The sequence below is a fragment of the Hydractinia symbiolongicarpus genome, chromosome 14, assembly GCF_029227915.1.
Source record: "Hydractinia symbiolongicarpus strain clone_291-10 chromosome 14, HSymV2.1, whole genome shotgun sequence".
Classification (NCBI taxonomy): domain Eukaryota; kingdom Metazoa; phylum Cnidaria; class Hydrozoa; order Anthoathecata; family Hydractiniidae; genus Hydractinia; species Hydractinia symbiolongicarpus.
Window position 1 is genome coordinate 18,140,541 of NC_079888.1, and position 27,980 is coordinate 18,168,520.

At 33.2% G+C, this 27,980-nt stretch overlaps 3 protein-coding genes across 3 annotated transcripts; 2 read left to right on the plus strand and 1 right to left on the minus strand.

The window, feature by feature from the left end:
- The first annotated feature begins 105 nt into the window (after positions 1-105).
- LOC130626207 (uncharacterized) lies at positions 106-8,936 on the plus strand. The gene is made up of 3 exons (XM_057441315.1): positions 106-686; positions 6,209-6,398; positions 7,552-8,936. Exons 1-3 carry the CDS (start codon positions 508-510, stop codon positions 7,660-7,662), a joined length of 480 nt encoding a protein of 159 aa, XP_057297298.1. The 5' UTR covers positions 106-507; the 3' UTR covers positions 7,663-8,936.
- Positions 8,937-12,256: 3,320 nt separating this feature from the next.
- On the plus strand, positions 12,257-19,378 carry LOC130625864 (lysosomal membrane ascorbate-dependent ferrireductase CYB561A3-like). The gene is made up of 5 exons (XM_057440977.1): positions 12,257-12,339; positions 13,273-13,664; positions 16,017-16,216; positions 17,115-17,269; positions 19,022-19,378. Exons 2-5 carry the CDS (start codon positions 13,274-13,276, stop codon positions 19,140-19,142), a joined length of 867 nt encoding a protein of 288 aa, XP_057296960.1. The 5' UTR covers positions 12,257-12,339; position 13,273; the 3' UTR covers positions 19,143-19,378.
- A 244-nt stretch (positions 19,379-19,622) lies between these two features.
- Positions 19,623-27,845, minus strand: LOC130625247 (NADH-ubiquinone oxidoreductase chain 5-like). The gene is made up of 3 exons (XM_057440302.1): positions 27,664-27,845; positions 27,498-27,550; positions 19,623-20,581 (listed from the first exon to the last, which is right to left on the minus strand). The coding sequence occupies exons 1-3, from the start codon at positions 27,843-27,845 to the stop codon at positions 19,623-19,625; spliced, it is 1,194 nt and encodes a 397-aa protein (XP_057296285.1).
- Positions 27,846-27,980: the final 135 nt, after the last annotated feature.

Consider the following 27,980-nt stretch of genomic DNA (forward strand, 5'->3'; position numbering starts at 1 on the left):
ACGCAATTAAGCAAAGACTTCTTTGTCAAGAAAGAACGAATAAAACTAGTAATATTAAATTGATAAAATAAAATAAAAAAAACAAAGTCGACAGAAGCACTTCGGCGAATCTTCAGCGCCAAGTCACGTCAACATACACCGCCACATGGTTTACCATTATTGTTTTTTGTTCTCGGTTGTTTTTAAAAATGCAAGCATACGAGATATCGATGTCAGGAATATTAAAAAGAAAGGACGTTTAAAGGAAATTTATGTCAATGAAAAAATATTTTCTTTAAATGCAAGTTCGAAAGGTTATTTTGATAAACAGTTACTATGCTTATTTTTAATGTTCAGTGCAAATTGCTCAATTGTGTTCTGCCTGTTACCAATGACAACGGCATTCTATCCATCATGGCACTACAGATACACGCATGGTTGGTAGGTAGTAAACATCAGAAGCCAGCCAACTTTGATGGCGTTTGGCTTGCATTTTGACAAAAAGGGTTAAACAAGAATTAAAAAAATATGGCAAGTGTTGACAATAAAACTGCCCGCATCAAAGTAAACTCTACATGCGAAACAGCCGATGTTCAGCATAAATTAGAAATGCATAGGCTAAAAAAGAAAAGGGAAATCAGAACATTTCAGTATGAGAATTATTGCAAAATGTATTATGGTTCACCTAAAGAAAAAGAACTTCTAAAGTGAGTAGATAGTTTTGTAAAATACTAAGTTGGCGTGCAACGCATCGTTTGATCACTTACATGAATTACAGTGCAGCTTTATTAGTTTACTTTTCAACTGTAAGCTCTGACTCTGGCATTTGTTTGACAGGAAAAAAGATGCTAGGCTTTGGTGAAGGAAGGTCTTTTCCTGTGGATCTCTTCTCACAGAAACATCCTTTGAGGTTTTAAACTATTATCAACTGTGGATTGATGCCTTCTGATTTATTTGAATTCATTTAAAGTCCTAAGAATGTGTCTGACGAAATGGACTGATAAGTACTTTGCTTCACCTAGCGCCCCCATTTTTTCTGCCACACAGATGTCAGAGACAAAATAGCTTACTGCTGCAAATGTAAGCAACGGAAATCATCTATACACCATATTGGAATCTTGCAGAATAATTTAATGTAACTAAGGCCAAGAAGATAAACTATAAAAAGTGTTCAAAGAAGGATGTGATTCAAAATAGTTTAGAGCGGTTAAGTGATTTTGCTTCTAATAAAAGTACAAACTTACATAGAGCAGAAAATTTATTTAGATTTTTGTAAAAAATAAACTGGGGATATTTTGGCGGAATTGGAGGAGGATACTAGGTTGTAGAGAATATGTCTTAAACTTATGTGTGTGTGTGTGTTCCCAATAAATTCACTCTTCTCCACTACATCTGGACCTTTATTGTTCTCCATCTTAACTAATTCTCATAATCACACCTGGAGCTCCTCTCATGTGATTTCATTTCCTCTACCACACCTTACAAGAACCTACCTTTTATGAGCTCTAGCTTCATTTGTATTTTACACATTTTGTTAACATCTTGGTACCCCACCTCTGACTGTCAAAGTCACCCCAGGAGCATCCCCCTTCTGTTTTTGTTTGGCTAACAACACCTGTAGTCTAATACCAAAATTATCAACAAGAAAAAAGTTGCTCTAATGTATGACACATGTATGATGCATTTTACAAGCAAGACAATCCTATTGATGCATCTGCCAAGAAACTATCAAGTCTTTGGAACTGCAATTAACATGAGCTAAACTGTGTTTAACTCCATTCTGACTTTGGAAAATGCATTTTAAATGGGTTAATGAACATAGATCCTGTGGACAAAGTTTAGCACTTATTGTATTTTTTAATTTGTGTACTTAGCCACATGAAGTTACTAAAACTTCTATATTACACGTTGTGTGATTAGCAAGCTAACTGGATAACTGACAGACAAAAATTAATTTTTCCTACTTATTGCACAAATTTTACTTTAGGGAAAAATAAAACTTTCACGAACAGAATCTTTTGCAAGTTTTGCGAAATTTAGCCTAATTCGCCAAAGTTTATGTACTTGAAAAAAAATAACTCATACTAATTTGTTACGTGGTATTTATGACTTAACTGTTCTTAAAATATTTTTTAACTAGCCCACGATTGACCTACCTTGTACCTTGTTGTAGGCTTTCTAAGAAAGTCTTCAGGATTAGCAGTTGTGTGCCAGTCCATTGGATTGAACACCCGGATTACACCAATGTGTGCATATGTATAATAGAGTTTGAATCAGCCTGTCTTAACGTGGTGTATCCTACCAGTTGTGGTTCATCTGGTATCTGGAATAGATATTTATCAAGGCTGTTTTTAAAAGGGTCCAGTGTGCATCCAGACATATTACGGATGGGTTTGGGGAGGATGTTAAAGAGCTTTATTCCATGGATAGGTAAACTGAACTGCCCAGGATGAAGATAGCTTAGGATTTTCAGATTGACATTTGGTACCAACTGTTCCATGATTTTTCATATATAAATTATTTGATATATACCTTTCCCTTCTACGCTCCAATGAATACAGTTTCAGTTCCTTCAATGATTTCCAACAGTTGCGATTGGTCAAGTTTCTGATTTTTCGTATATAGGACCATTGCAATGCCTCTATCATCTGTATCTCTCCAACTTCATGTGGACTCCATAGGACGGAACAATATACTAATAGAGGAAGAACAAGAAATTTCCACGTGGTCATAAGGAGATCCTTTGGTCTGGTGTAAAAAGTTCATAAAATCCAAGACATCATGTCTTTACTGTCATTTACTACTTTCAATATGTGGGAATGAAAGGAGCAGTTGATGGATAATATGACACCAAGATCTTTCAGTTCTTCTTGCTCTGTCATGATGGATCGAGAGGGGGAAAGATACGATGTGCAATCTTTCAGGGTGTCGTTTGTGCCATAACGCATGACCTCAAACTTTAGATCATTAAGTTTCATGTTTGCATCTTCTGCCCATTCATAAATTTTCTGTAGATCACTTTGCAACTTGCCCATGTTCCTGAGAGAGTCGATGCTTGTGGTAACCTTGTATCGTCAGCAAATGACCGTACAATACTGTCACTGACATTTTAGTCTATATCTCCAAGGAGGATGATGAAGATAAGTGGTCCAAGCACACTACCTTGGGGCGCGCCTGAAATAACAGCAACAGGATGTGATTCCATTCCATTGACAATGACTGATTGGGTGCGGTTTGTCAGGAAAGCTTCAACAAAGTTAAATAATTTTCCTTTGATTCCAAGTTTTTCAAGTTTTTTTTAAGACAAGAAATATTCAGTTCTTCAACTGACCCTTTTACTTGCAATTAAAGAATTTTTTGACTCTTTTAGAGGGATACTTTAACTTTTTAGCAGTTCAACTGCAGTTGTTTAGCAGCTACTTCCAAATCGATTTATAGGTGGAGATATGGTGATGTTTACAGAGTGGTGGGAGACATATATCCTTTAAATCAGTTTTTAGGAATTTAGAAAGTTAAAAAAAATGTAAGATACCATAATGTAAATATAAACGAGTTGACTAGTATAATTCATGCTAATGATGGCGCTGACTCACCAAAAAACCTGTATATATGAGGACGAGCTTGGGCGAATTTTGAATAAAACTTTGCTTTTCCCCCAATATTTCCCAAACTTGATTAACTTGCTAAATTGTTTCTAAAATGCAAGACAGGGTTTTCGTTGATGTGGCCTCCAATAGGACAACCTTTAAAAATACAGAATTTTGGGCTATTCTATATATTATGTATGTATTTATTAAGAACTCTACCTAACTTACAACAAAGCTTATTTTAATTTGTCTTGTCTTCCTATGAGAATCAAGAAAGAGTCCAAAATTTCAGATCACTGCATGGCTGTAAAGCTGAAGAATGATAACTTTGTGTTTAACATCCTGCCATCATTTGCTTTGTAATCCAGCCTGAAGTAAAACACTAAGGAAAATAATGGTTTGATTGTGTGTAAACAAATGTAAACTCCTGAAACAATTGTAAACTGCTGAAACAAATGTAAACTCATGAAACAATTATAAACTTATGAAACAATTATAAACTCATGAAACAATTGTAAACTCCTGAAACAATTTTAAACTCATGAAACAATTATAAACTCCTGAAACAATTGTAAACTGCTGAAATAATTATAAACTCATGAAACAATTATAAACTCCTGAAACAATTGTAAACTGCTGAAACAATTATAAACTCATGAAACAATTATAAACTCCTGAAACAATTGTAAACTCCTGAAACAATTATAAACTGCTGAAACAATTATAAACTCCTGAAACAATTGTAAACTCCTGAAACAATTGTAAACTGCTGAAACAATTATAAACTCATGAAACAATTGTAAACTCCTGAAACAATTGTAAACTCCTGAAACAAATGTAAACTCATGAAACAATTATAAACTCATGAAACAATTGTAAACTGCTGAAACAATTATAAACTCATGAAACAATTGTAAACTCTTGAAACAATTGTAAACTGCCGAAACAATTATAAACTCATGAAACAGTTGTAAACTCCGTAAGTAAAAAAATTATTGTATTAATTCCAAAGAATAAAAAAAAATTGCAATCTAATTTTGTTATTTCTGTCGTTGTATTGCTATTATAAAGGTTTACAGGATTGATAAAGAAACAAATCTTATTAATGACCAAGATGAAAAGAAATTATTAAGCGATTTTGTGGAAAAGTTCATCAGTCATTGCTTTAATTCACAATTTTAACTTTCACAATTTCTTGACACGATATCAGATTCTATTTTTAGTTCTGCAATGTACGATTTTTTTTACCATGAATTTGAAATCTAATTTCTGCAATCTTATTTTGCACCAACTTTTCTCCCCTTTGGGTATTTTGTGTAAAAAGGTCAAATCAAAATTTAGGCTTGACAATTTGCTGGGTTGGTCGCCACCATGTCGTTTACCATCCCAAAATCGCTTTATGAGTGGCCCTTTTTTACAAGGCTTTCATCTTTTTGTTCCCCTCAAACAGCAAATCGTAACATAGAAAATCCATTTTTTAAAACGGCTTCTGTCAAATGATTGCATATAATATCCGTCACAGAAATGATCGAAACAACATATAAATGTACTAAAATTGAGAGAGATTTTGGCGTTAAAAACTCTGCAATGCAAGAAGGAAATTTGTCGTCCTCTTCTGTCCAGTGTCAGTATATAGTTATTTAAAAATGTTACTCAGTGAGGAAAAGAGGAAAAGGGTTTAAAATAAAATATCCTGGGCTGAGAAATATCACATTGTACCTAGTTGTCAAAAACCATCCAGAGTCATCTTATTAGGTAAGAATCTCAAAAAAGCTATAAGGGAATCTTTAAAATTCAAGGTGGCAAAATGTGTCAATTTAGGCCTTAACTACTAAACTAAAAATTGCCTTATTCAAGTGTGGTCAGACGCCCCTCAAAAAAAAAGAATGCAAATAATTTTTCTTTTATTAATTAAGCGTCACTGCTATGTCTCACTGCCGTACAACTTAACACCTCATACAACCTGTCTTTTACCTTATTCGACAATTGCTAGTCAAAAAAAGAAATACCTCTCTAAACTGCTAGTAACACTTCTTTCAACACTCCTTTGCTACCCAGCATATAACCGATAAGTGAACAGAAGTTTTTCTAAAAGAGCCACTGTTGGACATCATTAACGCTAGAAAACTTGTTGCCTACTATCTCACCTTTGCAACGCTTATGTACAAACTGAATGTAAGCTCTTAACCTTCATCCAACACCAATGCGCTTCTCATGAACCCATTACTTACAAGTCTGGCAAAAAATTAAGTTACTACAAACCCCTTTCCTTTACAATGTTTAACTATTCAAATAATTACACCAATCAGACCATACCCCATCGGTTGAAAGTCTTTTATTCATGTAACTCCAATGGGTAAAACATGTTATCTAAAATTACAGGTTGCTCTACGTAGAATTTGGCAGTTTCTATTAAAAGCTCTATATTGATGCAGGGGTAGAATGCTTTGGTGCATCTTGAAGGTTACAGCTTTAATCTTTACCTAATGGCTTTAGTCAAGTTTAGGTATCTCAGAGAATTGTGCACCCGAACGCTAACACTATATATGGAAATATTTTCACATCTGTATGATTTTATTAATAAGGATTCTACTTTCACAGCTTACTTTATTTTAGGCTTGAAAAAATTTTTTTTCTTTTAGAAGTGAACATCGCCACGCTTTACTTTGTCAGCAAAAACAGAAGGAATTGATGAGAAAAGAAGCATTTAAGAGTAAAGTGCAGGAAAGCCAAAATGCTGTAGCGCATGATTTGTCCTACCAAGAAATGGACAGTAAGCAACAACAAGCAAGACTGCTATATTTACGAACTTTTCGAGATCAAAATAAAATGGTAAGTTAGAGTTTTCGCGTAACGCTATATTTACGAACTTTTCGAGATCAAAATACTATTATTTTCGAAGTTTTCCAGATCAAAATGAAATGGTAAGTTAGAAATCTCGTCTAACGCTATATTTACGAATTTTTTGAGATTGAAATAAAATGGTAATTTAGAGTGATTTCTGTTACCTAAAGTGAAATAATTTTCGATAGAACTTATCTATTTTTTTTAAAATTAGAATTTTATTTTCGGAAGAACTAATTTTCGCAAGAACTAATTAAGACGTAAAGTCCTTATTTATTACCGTTTTCTAAAGGTCTTTATGTAAGAAGTAGATAAAAATAAAGACTTCTGAAGTTGAAATTCACAATGTATTATGTGTAGTTCTCGGTGAATCAGAAAAAAAATTAAAATTCCACGGAAATTAATTTTCACAAATTTTGCGAATAACGTGTTTCTTAATTATTTTCGCCTAAACTTATTTTCGCGAAATTGACAACTTACGAAAATGAATTTTTGCGAAAATTAAAATTGTATCTGCAGCCTACTCTCATAAACATTAGTGTGCGTCAAAAGATGTATTATTTTGTTATTGTCAATGTTTGAAATCACGAGTACTAACATGTATACTCCTGTAGCACCACATCGCTGCTCACGTGTCAAGAGAAAAATAATAAATTAAAAAATGGTGCAAATTATATAAACATCACAAGATTTACCCCCTTCCCCAACGTCAGATTGACTTTTAGCGTACTCTTCTCGATTTGTAAGCCACGCCTAATTTTTAACTCCATATACTGCACAGTTTTCCATAAAAAATTCTAAGTATCGGTGTTTAAACCGTATTGCATTACTGAACCTAACTTCTGGCCAATCACTGCTTAAACGTTGAATCACTTGAGTAGTCCTAAAAAGACAATTTAATTCTGTTTTATATGAGAATGGATTTTGATATGGTAAAGTAAAGTTGAGGAATTATGGCCAATTGCTTACAGTGTTTATATTACTACCATTTTAACACCGGTATGTGTCACTCGAAATCTAAGGATTAAATGTCTAAACTCACTCCATAATAATATATCTGGTGTCACATTTGCTTTTATGGGTGAAAATTTAAAGAAGTGACATTTTCATTTTTTCACATTATTTTTTGTCTATCATTTAGTTGATGGAAAGCAGAGCTGCTCATTTGCGAGAGAAGCAAAATGAAGAAAACAGGAAAGAAAGAGAACTTCTAAAATACAACCCAATCAATTGGAGCAAAACGCTTGTATGAATGACTAGATAAAAAAACAAATTCAAACAACAACTTATTTTTTGAGATATTTATTTTTTGAGATATTTATTTTTTGAGATATTTATTTATTTATTTGGTTATTTTTTTTGTTTTACATTATTTATGGCTGTAATTTTACTTTTCATTGACACGAAAAATACCTCCAACGTGATTTGCTAAGAGAAGGAACAGGTATAATATTTTATTTTCTACATGAAAAAAATGGCTGCGCAAAATTTTCAGAAACCTGGGTAGAAAGAGAAAAAATAATGTATAATTTTAATAATACGGGCAAACTTTAGACAATCTCGCATACGATTTGTTTTTTTAATTTCATCTGTCTGTCTCTGATATGGTAGTGTGATTTTACTGTTCATAATTTTTCTGCGGCGACATCAACATTAAAAAAATGACGTATGTATAATTATTTCAACTATATCTAGGAAACCAAGAATTTTTTTTATAAAAAAGGATTGTTAGCGTGTTTTTAAGCTCTACATAAAAGTTTTTTTTTCACGAAAGGTAACCTTTATTTTTGAAACATTTCCAGGACAATAATGTTGCATGAAATAGTTATCTTGAATCTTAAGTAGTTTCTGCGAAGAAGCAAGTTGGCTTCATATTAAACAGCTTGGAAAGTTGTTAATAAATCTTTTTTTATTTTCTATTTGCAATGTGTTTATTTAAGAGGTTATCACGGTATGTGGTGATGTAAGTATGCTTTCACCTATCCAATTTGATATTTTAAACATATTGACATGAATATTATTACTTAGTTATCCTTATCATTCATACCAGCAATGATCCTGAGTATCTAATCAATGATGTCATAATTCTGCATAATTAGCTCAAGCTGTTTTATATAAAATCAACGTAGGAGGTAACTTTAATAATGATCACGAATCTCAGAATAATGATTATTTACTAGTGCGTAGATTTATCAAAGCTTTCAAATAAAATGTTAATTCAACTGTACTGATCCACCCAAAAGTTTATAAAAATTGATTAGCATTGTGAAAGCTATTTGTAGCAAAGGAGAATGTTTTTATAGTGCAAAAATATAATGTATGCAGTATACATTATACAGTTTGTTTATGGAGTATATTGTAACAATATTATAATGTTATTGTTTATACTGATGACATTAAGTGGGGAATTATCGTAAATATTTTTATCAAATCAATTGGTGGCATCAATTACGTATGTAACACTGCAGGATTTTGTAATATTTGTGTAGTATTGCTTATGAACTGTGGAAAAATGTCATTCAGTTCTACCGTTTGTCTTCTTTTTGTTCGCTCGTAATTGATATTAAGATCTCGAATGTTTAAGAGGATTTACCAAATAAAACAGACCGCCTGGATTATGGCGAGTGAAAAAGACAGTTTGAGAACAGAGGAAAACAAATGAACATGTTTCTACATTGAATAATATAGATAATCTCTCGTCATGAACAAGCAAGTTTATTATAGGCTACGTTTCGAAAGCTACTCCTCTGATCGACGGGCGATGATCGAAATCATTTTTGGCTAAATATAAGTTGAGGAGATAATTAGAGGATCGAAATCAACCAATCAGATTATAACAATTAAAGTCCTGAACTTTTTACGGACCTGGATGGAAAAACTAGGTTAATTAAAATTTTCCATGTTCTAAAAGTTTGCTTTTTTTTACTTTTTGACTCAAACTAATTTGGCATTTTCTAAATGTTGAATAAAATGAAATGACAACAACAATTTTAAAAATATTTAGCAAAAGATTTTCGGTATAAAACCATCATCAATAGATGAGAAATCAGACATGCTACAAACATAAACAAGTTAATACGCAGTACAAACGATAAAATCGATATTGGCATAAAATATTTCTTATGACTGTGTATATATAGCATGCACACTGTAGCTACAGGTTCATCCTAAGCGTCAGAGAAAAACAAATGAAAATGTTTTTAAATATGAAACTATTGATTAGCGACAATTTCGACGATCACTTTTTGGAAGTTTTGAACAAGAAATGGATGTTTAGATTAGTTTTAGTGCCTGCACCGTTTATCAGAATTTACAGAGAAGCAAAATAAAAAGGTAACAAACAATTTTTAGAAATATTACTATTTACCTCTTTAACTATTATGCAGAAAAGCAGGCAGAGGGAGTAAGGGTGTTTTGTCGTAAGTGGACATCTTTTACAGAGAATTGTTTTTGTATTTCTTGTTGCTTTAGTTGTCTTTTTGAAGAGAGAAAAGAGCATTAAGGTGAAGTTTCACTTGTCATTTTTTCACGGAAACAGAAACAAAGAAGTGGTCACGTGAGCATGCGCACTATGTTTTTTCTGCTCCACGTTAAAGGTTTCTTGTTGCTTTTGTTCCCGGAAAAAGGTTGAAGCAAGTTCGACTTAACAACGAGTCAATCAAATTAATATTGTTTTAGCAAGGTCAGCATTTTTTGTTTTTTTGATGATTTTTCATGTCCAAACTCTTTAAAAACATCCAGTTCAAGATGGCGTCGCATTGGCAAGAGACAGTAGCAGACATATGGAACCTTGAAAGAAGTTCTTAGTAGTTGTTTTTGTCTAATAAATTTTTCTGCTATTACTGAGAAGTTTTAATACTAGAAAATATCACAATGGGGAGAAGAATGTTAAGAAAGACGCGGACAGGTATGGACTTGGGGAGAGATAACGGAAAAAAGCCACAAAATTGTGCGGACGTTCTTTGTGGATGGCTCAGAACCAGCTAATAAGAACGGCGACGGGAAGGAACCGATAGCTACAGTGTGTATGCCATATATACCAGGGATAAGTAACATATTTCGTCGGGTATTAAAAGATAATAAAATAAAGCCAGTCTTTCATTTTAAAAACACGCTACGTAGTATACTTTTGCACTTAAAAATCAAAATACGTCTAGAGAGTCAATGTAATATTGTCTACGAAATCTCGTGTAAAAAATATAATGCTGTTTCTGTCGATAAAACGAAAGAGATGTTCAAACAACGTGCACAGCAAGACAAAAGGATTGTACGCGACGCTGATACAGACAAAAATGAGATTTCCACAATAGATGGAAGAATGAATATTATAGAAAGTAACAATAGAAAGATCATATACCAAAGGTATGGTTGGACGGCAAGAAAGCTGAAAAAAAACCATACGTAGTACAGGCAGATTAACTCAAATTTGCTATAATATGATTAAAATGTGAAATATGATAACTTACCCTCGGAAAGCGAACATTTAAGAAAAAACGAAAATTAATTTAAAGCAAAAGAACCGGAAATCGGACTTTTAGAAAAAGCAAAGATTTTAAATTAATCTGTTGTTTTCATCCAGGCCTATAAAAAGTTAAAAAAGAAAATTACTTTAATTGCTATGATCTGATTGGTTAATTTCGATCCTCTAATTATCTCCGTAATTAATAAATAGCCAAAGATGATTTCGGTCATTGCCTGTCGATGACAGCTGTAGCTGTCGAAAGGTACGCTAGAACAAGCTTGCTTATTCATGACATGATAATATTTATATTATTCAAAGAGGAACAAAAGAGTAACGTTTGACTAACAAACTAAATAATCTCACTTCTTAAAAAGGTTGCTAATTTAAGAAGAAAAGGACGGTTTTTAGGGTAAACCTTTAGAACAACGTTGTTCCCAGGTCATATTATTTCTTTAATGATTTAACAGCTAAGGGGCAAAAAACAAACAAGCAGGTTATGTAACTAAGCATCTACGTTAGATTCAAGTCAGCGCATAGCCATAATAAAGAGAAACAATTAAAATCAGGTGCTTATAAATTTAGTTGAAGTTTAAAGAATAATTTAAAAAATGTTTCTTTACTACGTGCATAAAAAAATTAATAAATGTATATATAAAATAAATACAGTTTTTATACCTTAGCAAATTTGTTTTTATATTCACCCCACATTTGAGTGTTCTATTAACCGCCTCTTCCCTCACCTTTTCGGACATAAGCCAATTTATTATAGTATTTAGAATATAGCCGTTTTTTCAGAGAGGGTTAAAACACGTTGACCTCTAATTCTCCCGGCTCCAATGTCACGTGGACAACGTTTGATTACGGGAAAACACGGATGTTTCACGGTGAAATTCTTTCAGGAGAAACTTTGACTAACCAAGAAGTACAAATATATGAATTACAGTAAAGCTAAGTTGGCGAAAACTGACTTAAAACTACAATACGCCAGGTTAAAAGTTAGAAAACAATTATTTATTAAAATTTTAACCCTGATTTATGATTTATGATGACTGCGTAAATGGCGTGTTTTCCCCTTAAGCTATAACGGCATCTTCCGAAACACTGGCCTGTGATTGGCAAGAGCATGATGTGATATTTGCCCTGGATTTCGAATCACTATTATATTGCATGTCGAACAACCATAAACACAACATGTCAACTTTTGAGTGTTTTCGATTTGCAGGCTCATGTACGATAAACAGCTCGCCGCAGGCTTATTTGAGATTTACAATAACACACTTCTACGCAGATGATTTTTACAAACCTTAATACAATGTTGTGACGCGACTTGAACAATAAAAACAACCACCACGCAGAAATGCTTTGTGACGTCAAACTGGGGTTGCAAAAAATTTGTAAACAAACAGAAGTATGTTTTCGTTTCGTCCTGCTTATATTTGCAATACACAAATGTTGACAAAAATTCAGGTAAGGAGTTTTTTTGCTGTATTTCTAACTTTTTTTAAATGTATTTTCTACAATTTTGGTTACAACGAATAAATTTTTTTTAGCTTTTACTCAAAATGAGCAAGCATGTTCTGCAATATTTGCGTTTATGAAAAAATCCACGCTAAGGTCCGAAAAATCAGGAACACAGAGCATGCTGACGTCAGCAAAAAATAATTTTGATTACGATCGACTAGGATTTCGAATCTGGTGGCGTTTAAAATTGAATATAGTTCATAGTAGATTTGTATTTTAAGGAAATAGTATTGATAATTACTAAACTTTGGCGTTGCTTATAATTTGGAAAGAGTAGGTCAAATCTAACTCAGATGTTAAGAAGGAAGACTGTTTAATCTGTTGGAGTTAAGTTATTCCATACGTTTGATTTTTTGGGAAAAAAGAAGGTATCTTGAACTGCCTTGATGTCCAAACACACAACGATGCTTAAGTTACAGTACTTTGATTTCAATCTTATCATTTGTCAGTCATAACTACAAAGAATGAGAAGGGAAAACATGATCTGGTGTTTTATAAGTAAAAATTTTCATCTTTGCTCTAAAGAGTTTGTCTTTTTTCATTATTTTTTTTATCAATTACAGTCTCACCTTAGACAAAGTCGTCAAAAAGTAAAAATGCCAGAGCATTCTCAATAAATTCTCAATAAACACAAGAAGGGGAAACGAAGAAATAAAATCAAAAAACTTTTAACATTTTTAATCTCGCCTACTTATATTTTATTATAGTATTTATTATTGTTTTTGTAAACAAATGTTGTTTGTGTCTTACAATATAATCAAGTTTAAAAGTCAACTTGAAGTTGGTTATACAGACACAAATATCTTAGAACAATTCAAGCACATTCAGCCTTATTAAAGAAGGCAAACGTTCTTAACAAAAATTCTGTTTGTTATTCAGCATGACGTCGAATAGTTACATCGATATTCAATATCAAATGAATCCGTGTTACGACAATCCTGAAACGGAAACAAACGAAAAACAAGCAATGCTTACGGATGGAAATTCGGGTTCACGTTACACGGAAGAATATTATAGCCCGGAACCATCCGACACGGAGGATTCTGTTAGTGTTTATAGTGAGATTTCCTCATCGAAAGAAACACTGAAAAGATTTAATCGTGTTTTTATTGTGTCTATGTTCGTGTTGGAATTATTTGGAATATGTTGTATTGTCATGGTAACATGTTGGATGGTATATTTTCATGGCGGTCTAGCATGGGACGGTACCAAAAGGGAATTCAACTGGCATCCCATATTCATGGTCGCTGGACTATTTTGCTATGCAAACGGTTAGTATGAAATTTGTTGAAAAAAGTTAGGGTAAGGCGTCCATTGTACGTGGTCTTTCTAACAGAAGCCCTGAAAACTTTATTTTGCGGACAAACAAAGATGCTACCTTGTAAGACTTTCCTGCATTCTTTAACCCTTCCCCTTAACTCTTACTTGGGGGTTACTGATCACAGGAAAATAACACGTAACGAAAGTTCACTACGTTCGAAACATCTGCGTATGTATTTGTTTCACACCCATAGTATCCTAATTTATCTTTTTTACGTATAACTTCAAAAAGCCTTCTTTGCAATATTTGTCAAGTATAAACTTTGCACACTTTTTTATAAGCAAAGTCTCTTTAACAATAGCCGTATCCCGTCTGTCTGTTCGTCTTCTTGTGTTTTTGTTACGGAAACACGTAATGCGATATACAAAGCACGTGCGACCCCGTGGTTTTTTCCACGGGTTAACGGCTAGTCTTTAATAATAGCCGTTGTCTATCTGTCGTGCGTCAAAATGTTACAGAGAGTTGCGAGATAAAATGCGGTAAATTAGTAAGTAAGTAAGTAATTTATTACCGAGCCACCGACAATCGTTTTATAGAAACACGAAATGTGATATATAAAGGACAGGCGCATCCGTGATTTTATCCATGGGTTGACGACTAGTTTTTCAAATAATAGTAGTATTCTGTCTGTTTGTGCGCAACATAGTACCGAGCTTTTCGCCTTGCCGCGAAGTCCTTGAAAAAGCGGGATTCCCGACGGGTTTTTTACAGCACGGTACAACTTTTAACTCATAGCAACCATAATGGTAGGTATAAATAAAAATGCCGGAGAATCGCTAAAACATATATACAAATTTAAGAATCAGTCTGCCAGAAAAACGAACAAATGAATGCATGTTGATAATTTTAAATCCACTGCATTGAGTAACAAGCAGAACGACGTCGAATTTTTGTGATAGACTCTTCTTCTGAAGGAGAATAAACTTTGGTTGAAAAAATGTTTGAAAAATTTTTATACATACTTATTCGAATGTTTTGTTTTTAATAAATTAAGGCAAAGAAATTTCAAATCGAAGGTTTTCGTGTTTTACCAAAACCTGGTTTTTAAACCTTGCCACAAGTAAGTCTTTAAAAATAAATCCTAGATTTTTACAAACCCAAACAGAATGGCTATCAGTTAATAAATACAATTTAAACTGTTTCATCTATCACTTCCTAGAAATATTACCCTCGGTCAGTGTATTGCGGATGTTTCAGCAGGCAATGTTGTGGAAACTCAGCCTGCGCATGTCTAAACTCTTTTCTGAATTAGGACTGGGGCGAGATGCGTTAAGAATGAAATGAATTTTGCGCTAGCTAATTTTTTTATTTGGGGACAGTTTTATACCCATGAAATAGACTAAAACATCAAAATTTAGGTTTGATAATAAAATGTTTTTCTTTTATCAATAAAATTTTGAAAAAATTATAAATTTGGTAATTAGCTACCACAACAAGCTTGGACTTTTTGCGTTTTTTTTCAATGAGCTAAAACGTAAAAGTAGCAAAAGCAGCTTGGCTACAACAAAATTTTTATTTAATAATTTTTATTCTAAATGCAGTTAGGTAGCTAGCTACACCTTGTCGATGAGACAACAGTCTCCATATTTTGCAACGACAAAGTCAAGGATGTGTTTTCATTTAAACTGACAATGAATTTTCCAAATTATACGTTTAATTATTCTACAAAAAAAATTAATGACATATTGTTTTACTTATACAGAAGAATAATAGGATGTATTCTGTGTTTAAACTTAGGGCACACAGATGCAAGCTCTTCACATGCAGTGTGCGACACGGTTTACCTGTACCAGGCGCCCAGTCTGGTGTCACTATTAAATTTCGAACATTTCAATTAGGATGCAAAAATAACGATTCAAGAAAATTATGTACAGCAGGAATTTTCCACAGGCTAACGGATAGTCTTTAATACAGTAAACATTGTATTAAAATAGCATAAAAAAAGGACTAAGAAATACTGAAATATTGAATTGAAATGCAGTTTCCTTTTGTAGTGACAAAGAAATAGATGCGATTTTAAAAGACAGTTTCGTTTTCTAAATTTTATGTAAATATAATTTCATTTAAAAAGCTTCTGCTTTCCTGATTTTGAAAGTTAAACCTCGCCCTTAAAAATAATTCAAAATCTCGATCCTTTTAGCTTAATGGTTGCAATTAAGATAACACTTTTCGTGAGCGTGAGAAACCCACATCAGTTGGACGTGCTTCGCAATTTTTTAATTATACCTACCCTTAGATTCAAGGACAAAGTTGAAGTTACGGTTACAGTTAAAAGGTCTCATCTGTTTTCTTACTTTTTTAGCGGCTTTGACTTCATACGTTCTTCGAGGACATTCAGAAAGCATGGTTCATTATTTACATTTTCTCGTTTTAATGATGACATTCATTTTTGTCGTATTTGGTATGGTGAGCTCGCTTACTACACATACACGACTGACAGCAAAGTTTTACAGCTTCCATAGTTGGATGGGAGTGGCAATGCTAGTCTTGTTCGTAATACAGGTATGTTTCTATAGTGATAGTCTTCGTCTGCCTGTTTCAATGCAAAATGGTACTGTAGTAGCGAGACACACAAAATGCGATAAATAAAGGACGGGTGAACCCGTGGATTAATTCGGGTCACCGACTAATTATTATAGAAAAGTCTTGTTGTATTGCAAATTTATTTGTCAATTAGAGATGTCTATGCGTTTGTCAAATTTAAAATAACCATTGTTAAAAATAACAGCCATGGTATTAATTACGGAAAATAAAAATTACTATTATTTATCAGGAAAGCTCTTCGCACACTAAGTACATCATCAGACTACAAACAAAAAACCAAATTTACATATATACAGATAAAAAGGTTTTGAGAAAAGCTCAAGGGACCTCATGTTACACGATTTCTGAATGTGCAATAATAATAATATCTAATTCATCGAATAAAGGTGTGAACTATCTAATAAAAAATGTCTCTAATATTTTGCGTTTCCTATTATCAGATGCAGCTAACCTAAACACCCCCCAAGAAAAACATGTCCAGCTACAAGCAAAATGTGCTTCGCTGGCTCAGATTTTCCTTGAAGTTTGTCATGTTTAGCCCATGTAACACGAGAACAGGTTCTCTCATAGATTGTCAGAGATTTATAAGTGACACTATCCTTCGAAGAAAAAAGTGGCAAAACCAGCCACTTGTGTCCATTAAATTCGTAGTATGTCTATGAAATTTTTGATGGCGATAGAAGAAACATTCCAAATAATAAGCACTGATAGGGACAAATGCTTATAATAATTATACGTAGAGGAAATGCGAGCTAAAGCTGTTGACTGTATGAAATTCATCGTTATTGAAACAAAGACCTAGGCACAATAAAAAATTACATTTTAAGTCCTAAAATCTGCAGAATTTCATTTTTAGATCGCCGTTGGGTTTATTGGTTTGTTTCCGAATTGTGAAAATACGACGCGGAAGAAATATCTTAAATTTCAAATTTGGATATGTGTCTTGGTATTGTCTATCGGTATTGGTACCAGTCTTCTTGGAAATGCAGAGAAGTTAACTAAAAATTTTGCGTAAGACTTACTTAATATATCCGCCCCTTTTTAATCTTAAAAAGTGGTGATAAATTGTACTTTATTGTGATACAGTTAGAATAAGTTATATGACATCCAAAACTATATGACGTCATTCACAGCTATATGACGTCATCAAGTCTACGATGTTATGGCATGTGTTAAAATTTGACAAAAATGACTACAACGTTTAGAGGTAAAAATAAAATAAAATTGCAGGTGACAAAAAATACTAAAAAATAGGTCCAGCAATATTTTTTAGCAAAAATGTTAAAAAGCAAAAAGCATATTTTAGATTTATTAACCCCACTGTTGAGTATTTTCGAATGTTTACGTTTATTCGAACGTTCTCGGAAAATTTGATTGGTTTTTTTTTTCACGTGACCAGTCTATATGACGCCGTATTAACCGACATCAAAACAAAACAAAAACAAAACAAGAAAGTTAATTTTAAATGTCAAACATCTTGAGCTCAAATAATAACCAACTTGACGTACATAACCAATCGACAGCTCTTAATACTTCCAGTTCCACGCAGTCTTCAACCCTCTCTTCATTTTTTTCCGGAGGAAATTTTAACAATTGTACATTTAATTTTAATACGAACACTCCACCAGCGAAACGACAAAGAATTGAATTTTAAAACTGTTTTGAAAATATTCTATTTTTAAAAGTTGTATTGTATTGTTTATTTTTGAACGAGTTGTGGATCGAATGTCTGTGTACGTTCGAAATATAAAGAAAGTTACATGGTTTCCACCTAAGCCTTGTTTTTGTTAAAGACCCCTGGACTCTAAAACCTTTTTTTCATTAATGGTTATGAAATAATCAGTGGGGTAATAAATGACTTATTAACCTTATTAGCCTGTCTATACGGGAAAATATAGACCTCTGTCACTCGCATGGACCTCACTGCGTTCGGTCCATGACGTCATGACCTCGGTCTATATTTTCCCGTATAGACCGGCTAAACGGTTAATAAGCCATTAGTAATAACCGTGGTTGATTTGTCCGTGTAGTTATACTTTACAATAAAACACAGTAAAAACATGACCGTGCTTTACAAAACACAGCTGATTTTTTTTGCAGCGTTTTGTGTAGTTCTGTTCTGCAAATTAATCTTTTACTGCCACGATAAATAAATGATGGCTCACCCAATACTAGATAATGATGTTGTGTTAAGCTCTATATCAATCATGTCTTTTGAATCGTTTTCTGCTACATTTTTTTTCGACATCCTTTATTCCTCAAAATTGACTTTTTTAAGGATACTGTTATATTTCTCCCGTGTGGTGCGAGGATACTATTGAACAGATCTCTTTGTATTTAATTTTTGGACGAAACTTATAATAATAAACTACAAGGTCCTCTAAATCATCGGTTTAGAGGTTTATACTCTAAACACCATTGAAGGAATATTATGTGATCAACGTCTAATATGTGTCCTGTAAGCAAAATAAAGGACCAGATAACTTTATAAAACGCAGCCGCATAATATAACGAAAAGCAGCAAGGAACATGATAAAAATGCGGCTGCATTTTGTAAAGAGTGGCCCCGTTTTATAATTAGCAGCCGCGTTTTATTAAAAAATGTATTTTAACGATCAAATCAGCCACGGTATGTTATTACCAAAGAAAAATACTTGAAGCAATTGGTTGAATGTATCTTTTATGTTTGATGTTTTGTATATAACCTGCAAAACACTCTATTTTTACACGTCACGTTGAAATTTTATGTTTATGTTTCTTCAGGTTATCACTGACGTCATTCAGTTACGAAGGTTTGCTCACAAACATGCTCAGTTTGTTTCTCCTCGCGTTTGGCTGTATGGTATCCACAGTATTGTTGCATCCAATATATCGATCAACATAAATTTGGACGCGAGAATTTTGTCGATGAGGTTAACGAAGTGTATCGTGTAAATAGGAGTAAGGAAACAGACACTTCCGGAATTTCTTTTCTTCCTATACTGCAGCTATTTCTTTAAAGATGAAAACAGATAAATTAAAATCCTCATCGAAAGTTAAAAATGTGTAAATTTTTAAAATCATAACACAAATAAATGACTTGTAAAAATGCTATATTAAATATTGTTGTATTTCATTTTTGTTTGTAACCAGACCTCATAAAAGAAATGAAAAACTAAGAAGCATTTGGTCGTGGAAATAATATCTCAAGCAATACGACTTTCTACATCTGATATAAGTTAAAATTTACAATGCATTTATCTATGCTAAACTCAAAGGTGAGAAAATATTACAATCTAAAAGCTTTTAAAAAAACATGAAATTCAGGAAGTGTCTAACTGATTTCAATATGTGGTTGATTGTAAATGTTATATTCGTTTGCAAATTAGGGTTTCCTTATTTTCATAAATATAGTAAATAACGCCAAAATACCTGGTGTTATCGTCACGTAAAAAAATAAAACAAAAAGTGATGATAATAGCGATAAAACAAGAAGTAACGATAGTAGCGATAAAAACAAGAAGTAACGATAGTAGCGATAAAAACAAGAAGTAACGATAATGGCGATAAAAACAAAACGTAACGATAATAGCGATAAAAACAAGAAGTAACGATAATAGCGATAAAAACAAGAAGTAACGATAGTAGCGATAAAAACAAAACGTAACGATAATAGCGATAAAACAAGAAGTAACGATAGTAGCGATAAAAACAAGAAGTAACGATAGTAGCGATAAAAAACAAGAAGTAACGATAGTAGCGATAAAAACAAGAAGTAACGATAGTAGCGATAAAAACAAGAAGTAACGATGATAGTGATAAAAACAAGAAGTAACGATAATAGTGATAAAAACAAGAAGTAACGATAATAGCGATAAAAACAAAACATAACAATAGTAGCGATAAAAACAAGAAGTAACGATAGTAGCGATAAAAACAAGACGTAACGATAATAGGGATAAAAACAAAAAGTAACAATAATAGCGATAAAACAAGAAGTAACGATAGTAGCGATAAAAACAAGAAGTAACGATAGTAGCGATAAAAACAAAACGTAAGGATAATAGCGATAAAAACAAGACGTAACGATAATAGCGATAAAAACAAAACGTAACGATAATAGCGATAAAACAAGACGTAACGATAATAGCGATAAAAACAAGACGTAACGATAATAGCGATAAAAACGAGAAGTAACGATAATAGCGATAAAACAAGAAGTAACGATAATAGCGATAAAAACAAAAAGTAACAATAATAGCGATAAAAACAAGAAGTAACGATAATAGCGATAGAACAAGAAGTAATGATAATAGCGATAAAAACAAGACGTAACGATAATAGCTAGAAAACAAAAAATAACGATAATAGCGATAAAGCAGAAAGTAACGATAATAACGATAAAACCAACCTCGTTGCCAGGGTATTTTGCCTTGTTGATAAGTTGATAGCGGCGAAAAGGGCCTGGAACAGGCTGGTCACATGATCACAATAAAAAATTTATGAACAGTTCTTGCCCTTCAAAGATTTATTTCTGCCCTACCCGGGGTTTTAATGCAAATAAGAGTAAAACAAACATAACATGGCGGTCTATTTATTTTGTGGAGTGGATAAAAATACTAGCTAAGGTTTAGCATCGACTTTTTGAGAAGTATATTAAAAAAAAGATACTATTTTTAGTTTAACATGATGTAAAGCAAATTTTTCTCGATAATTAAATTGATATATATATGCGATCTTTGTCTTTTCTTGCAGAACTACTTGTAGTTACTAGCTAGCTAGAGCGTATACCGTCACAATTACGTGAACATTTAACTAATAGCTAGTGGCCACATATATCGATGTTGTTAAAGTCATTACCCTACTTAGGTACAAAACTCAATGTTGTTAGTCAATGTTTGAGGTTTTTTTTATAAATATTTTGTTGACAAGCTGGCTGTGTTCTCCTTAAATCTTATGTGGGCAAATTAGCTAAATTATCTGTCACATTTCTAAAAATCATTTTGTTGGCTGAAAATTTTACAGCTGACTTTAATCGCAAATCGGCAGGCAGAAAATGCAGACGGTAAGCCGTGTGCCAGTCTATTCCAAACTTTTGTTTTCAGGTAGAGACATATTTTGAGAATAAAATTAAAATATATATATAACTTGCATATAATTTAGATTTAGAACACAAAAAGTACAAAAATTTTTAACCATAATTTGACTTTTTTCACTTAAAGTCTGCATTTTTTTGCCTGCCGATTTTCTGATTTTTTTTGGCCATGCACCAGAATCTTTAAAAAATGTAAACATTGGAACTCATGTATATAAGTAGGTAAATATGATGAGCTTATTTGATATATTAACCAGGCAGCTTCAGTTTTATGTTGCTTTTTACATGTAAGCTAATCTTAGTTGTCTTTGCTAAGAATGTGACTGTAACTTATAGATAGATAGATAGATGTGCATATTTTACATGGCTAGCCTCACAAATATCGAGGGATATACCCTGTCTATTATTTCCAGGAGGGGCCATGGCGTAGATGGAGAGTCCTAGAGTATTTAATGCTCATTTTGAGCTACGCAGACCCAATTAGAGCCCGCACTCTACTAGACAACTCCCAGCAACATCCAACGGCCCACACAGTGTGCCATCTTCCCAATTTCCCTCACATGGCTTGAGTTAACCCGGGGCTATGGTAACATTCACTCGCCCATGTTGAATCGCCGTCAAGAATTTTAATTGACATTTTAAGCTTAAATTAACAAGCCACAATAACTTTTAAAAAAGTATTACATAATATTTAAGAAGAGTTTAAGGACTGTTTTTAAGCAAATAATGTATTTTTCACAATTTGTGTAACTAAACTTATATACATCGGTTACATGCAATAAGACGAAACAATTTTTATTTAACATGTAGTAATTCTGGTACCTTAAGTGTAGTGATTTTTGTTGTTCTAGATGTTCTGACTAAAATGTTTTTGTTTATGGCATTTTGTCTCAATTAAGAAAAGTTTCAACTTTTTTGAGGGAGTACAACACCGAAAAAACTTGTTTTTTTTTATATTTTGTATAAATTCTTACCGGGCAGGACTCTGTACAACAATGACTGATCCCTCTCTATTTATAAATTTGATGCGTTCCAAATCACAGTTTTTTGAAATTTTGGGTAATATTTATATAATGAGTACAAGATGCAAATACTGATTTTTGTTGAATCAGAAGTATTTCCTACAACCATTCTTTTTTTACACTTTTGTGGAGAAAAAGTGTATGCAATATCATCAGAATAACTGATTTTGTTGCAAACTGTTTTTCTTTTTCACATTTTGGATTGAAATATTGTTATAAAGGGCATATATCAATAGACATATATATATATATACCAAAATAATTAAATTCTGCAAACTTTGATTTTGTCGTTCACCTCTCATCTTTTATATTTTGATTAAACTTTTGAGGAAAACCATAGGAATTATTTAGAATTTGTATTTTGTGTTGCAAATTTAGTGCAAAAATTTAACTGTTGTGAGGGAGGACCATATGCAATTATATATACTAAAAATAATAATTTGATATTTTACAAGTTGTATTTTTGTATGCACTTAAATGACTGCTTTTTCTGAGTTGAATTTGATGGGTTTCATATCAATTTTGTGGAAGATTTTATGGCTGAAGACAATATAGAACATGCCAATTGAACTGATTTTTGTTCATATTTTGATTTGCTCCTCATAAACCTTTGTGTTCTACATTTATTGTAAACTTTTGTGAGGAAGGACCATATATATATACAATGTTTTCAAAATAATGATTTTTGTTGATTTGAAATTTACTCCTTGCTCATTGCTTTTTCGACATTTCAGGTTAAAATGTTTGGTAAAGTCAGTACGGATCATTAGACAAAAAATTGTTTTGTTAACCGGTTAATTTTTACATTTTGTGCATATTTTTGCGGGAGAGGATAGTATGCAACCGAATAAATGATTTTTCAAAGTTTAACTTTTTGTTTTTAGGTGTTTTGTGTTTGTTTAAGTTTGGCTTTTTGATATTGTTCAGGTTGTATTGTTGTATAAGCATTTAGGGAAAAGACAATGTTTAAAATGCGTAAAGAACTTATTTCATAGATCTGTGCTTACTGTTGCAAGCCTTTCTTTTCGACACTTCAGATTAAAATATTGAAGGTTTTCAACATAATCACATAATAAGATGTATACATATTAGAGATATGTGTTATTTCTGACATTATTATTATTGTTGTCGTAACTGTCTGGGTTGTGACTGTCAATGTTGTAACTTTCTACTAACTAGATTTTACACCTTGCATGCCATTGTTTTTCATATTTTGTCTGAAGTTTTGTTGGGAGGATTTCATGCAATTTGACATTTGATATTTTGTGTTAGATTTTAAGAACTTTTTTGTTAAATTATGACTTATATACTTTCTTTTTATGCATTTTCAGATTATTTTTTTTAGTAAAAGGCATATTCAATATACTGAAATATTTGCTGATGTCATCAAAATTCAAATGACAGAACTTTTCAATTGTTTTTCTGCCTAAGTGGATTTTTCCACGGGCATAATCGACTAGTCTATATAATAATACGGAGCTTCTGTCTGTGACTTTTGCGAAGTGGATAAAATTTCTTTGATAAAGTCTATAAAACATCGCCTATAAATTTGTTCTGTAAATTAGCAAACTTTGACGGTAAAGCAATATTGACTTCAAAGGAAAGTATATTAAGATTAGTGAAGCCAATGCATTGCACTTTTAAAATTAAGGCTTAACAACCTGGAAACGGGTGGAAATAACTCACGTCATCTCCTGCGTAGGTAACTAGGGACCACCTGGGACCAATTTGGGTAAGTTTCCTAAACCTGAGTCCCCGAATCCGTTTCGGAATGGGTTGATGACGTCATCAAAAAACCTTCAAACCCTAATATCTCTGCAACCGTTTGTCAAAATTACGCGATCCTATACATTTTCTTGATCAGCGTTTCAAGATCAATACGATGAAGGCAACAGGCATACACATTTCTAAAAAAAAAGTGTTCTGACATGTCTCTGCCGACGTTATCAAAATTTAAATGACGGTTGTTTTTCTCTGTTATCCTGCCTAAGTGTATTTTTCTACGGGCCTTATCTATATAATAATACGCCAGTTCCGTGTCTCTGTGACAGGCAAAGTGGATATCGCCATTTTCCTTTGATGTAGCCTAAAATGCGATGTCTAATATGTTAAATTTTCTGACATTACGGCGCGACGTCAATATCACTACTTTAACGTCAACATCTTTTATATAATTAATGAAGCCATTACAGTGCACCTAAAACTTTGAGGGCAAATAACTTGGAAACGAGGTGGTGACGTCAATGATTTTTTACCGCGTGGGTAACTAGGGACCACATGGCACCAATTTGGGTAAGTTTCCCAGACTTGGGTCTCCTAATCCGTTTCGGAATTACCGGGTTGATTATGACGTCATGTAAAAACCTTCATAGCCTAGTATCTCTGCAACCGTTTGTCAAAAGTACATGATCCTATACATTTTCTTAATCAGCGTTTCAAGATCTATACGATGAAGGCAACAGGTATATAAATTTATAAAAAAATATTTTAGGTTTTTACGAACCATTGCTGACGTCAGCATAATTTTTAAACCTTTATATCTTCTTAACCGGTGGTCAATAGCACATGACATTATACTGTTTCTCATCAGCGTTTCAAGCTCTGCAAGTTACAGGAAACGGATATACAAATTTCGCGAATTTGTTTTGGTTCATGCACTGGCTGATGTCAGCAAAAAACCTAAAACAACCTTTTTTTTATATTATTCTTCTGCCTAAGTGGATTTTTCCACGGGCCTTATCGACTAGTCTCTATAATAATACGCCAGTTCCGTGTCTCTGTGACAGGCAAAGTGAATGTGCTTATTTTCCTTTGATCTTTTCGAAATTTTCTTTGGAGTAACCCAAAATGCATGTCTAATATGCTAAATTTTCTGACGTTATTTTGTGGGGTTTGACTGGCCATTGCTGATGTCAGCAAAATTTTGAAACCCTTATATCTCATTAACCGCTCATCAAAAGCACATGATCATAAACATTTTATTGATCAGCAGATTAGGCTCTACGCAATAGAGGCGACGTGAAAACAAGGTTCTAATTATTTTTTTTGTGAATGGGTTGCTGACTTCATCAAAATTCGAATGACGCTTCTCTTTTATATTTATCCTGCCTTAGTGGATTTTTCCACGGGCTTTATCGACTAGTCTATATAATAATACGCCAGTTCCGTGTCTGTAACAGGCAAAGTTGATATGCTTATTTTTCTTTGAAATCGCCGAAAAAAGCATGTCTCAAATGTTAAATTTTATGACGTTACGGGGCGACGTCAATAACACTACTTTAAGGTCAATATCCTATATTATAATTTAATGAAGCCATTACAGTACACCTAAAACTTTGAGGCCAAATAACTTGGAAACGAGGTGGTGACTTTAATGATTTTTCACCGCGTGGGTAACTAGGGACCACCTAGGATAAATTTGGGTATGTTTCCCAAACCTGAGTCACCAAATCCGTTTCGGAATAGACGAGTTGATGACGTCATCAAAAAACCTTCAAACCCTAATATCTCTGCAACCGTTTGTCAAAATTACGCGATCCTATACATTTTCTTGATCAGCGTTTCAAGATCTATACGATGAGGCAACAGGTATACAAATTTCTAAAAAAAATTCGGTTTGGACAGGGTCATGGCTGACGTCAGCAAAGTCTTTAAACCCTTATATCTCATTAACCGCTCATCAAAAGCACATGATCATATACATTTTCTTGATCAGCGCTTTAATTTATTTTAGTGGATTGTTTGCTGATGTCATCAAAAGTTTTATCCTGCCTGAGTAAAGTAAAATAAAACACCAATGGCTGCTCACATTATTATTATTGTTATTGTTATTATTATTATTTATCTGAATATTTATACAGGATAGCTACTTTACTGTTGACAACACTGTTACCAATGTGAGTCCTATGTTCTGAATGCATACAGTATGTTCACACCGGCATTGCTCATCCAATTTGCCTCACATGGCATGGGTTGAAATGCAACCGCGGTAAGGAGACTTGTTAAACCTGCCCGCTTTGTGGACCGAATTACGGAACTTGTGAATACAAAGCGAACTTCATAACTACAAGGTTACTCACCTGGTTACAATGCCAAAATGACTACAAATGAAACTTAAGAGGAGGTCTAACTGAAAAAAAACAACACGTTGATAAGACGCTGAATAAAAGAACCAGTCGACTAAATTAGAATGAAAACAAACAAAGGAACCCGCCGATTAAACTCAATTTCCGTGCAATTTTCAAACTTGCAGTTTTCAAAAATAGTATCATTTTTGATCAGACGCAGAGAAAAAAGCAGTTTAACCAACAAAAACCGGAAATGTGCTGATTCCCATAAATCCTGGAACAGTTCGCCTAAAGTTTAATTTTAACAAAGAAATTACCCGCTGATTAAACTCACTTTACGTGCATATTTCGACATGCGGTTTTCACCAATAAAGGGCTTTTAGTTTTTTTTACAAATAGCATCAGTTTTTATGATTAGGCAAAAGCGGTTTAATCACCGGAAACCGAAAATCCGCAGATGCCCGTAAGTCCCAGACCAAGCCGCCGAAAGGTGAATGCTTTCTTTGTTTACATTGAACTTTAGTCAGCCGGGTTCGTAATTTACTGGAAATTCACGCTTTTAAATTCAGTTGAAGAAACTGCTTTTATTCAGCATCTAATCGAAAATGATACTTTTTGTGAAAACTACAAGTTTCATGTTTTTCAGCGGAGGAAACCACATGCCGAAAAACGCAAAGAAAGGGAGGTAATTTGCGGGTACTTTCTTTGTTTACATTGCATTTGAGACGGCCGGGTCCAGAACTTATGAAAATGCGCGTATTTTCGGTTTGCGTTGATTTAATTTGCGACAAGGTTTACACCTTCCAGCGATAAAAACCACATGTCATAAAACGAACGAGAAGTGAGTTTAACCCGTGGGTAATTTTGTTTGTTGACGTTGAAGGCCGTGTGTGGGATTTACAGGAATAAGTGCATCTCTGGTTTTCGTTAATCAAGGTGCTTTTACTCAGCGGCTAGTAAAAAATGATAACAGTTTCGGAAACTACAAGTTTCCTGCTTTCCAGCGATGAAAACCGCATGTCGAAAAAAAAATTTAAATGGTCGTTTTTGTTTGCTAGTTTATTTTAAATTTATACTTGTGGGATGATAAACTTTAAAATGCAGTTTTATTATTTGCAAGCGTGCATCCCTACAAAAACAGCCTCCACTCCAGTATTATCGTGAACTAAACTAAATACTAGTCATAAAGTCAAGATTGAAAGTGGGAAAAACAAATTCGTAAAAAAAAAGCAGATAACATACGCTAGGGCCTGAGCAAAATGTATCCAACATCTTATCCAACATTTTGATTCGAATGTTGGATAAATATTAGATAAAAATTTTAATGTTGGGTAAAATCGAATTTTGCATTTGAGTTGATTTTTATTCAACCTAGTGTGTTCATTCATTCCACAATTCATAATGGATGATCTTGCAGCTGTCATCGTTTTAAATGAGTTGGTGATATTTTACAAATATTATTCAGAAACCGATTATTGAAGATAGACATGTTTCCTGCTACTATAATTACAAACATACCCACTCTATTATTTTGACAACTATTGCCGGACCAGACTACG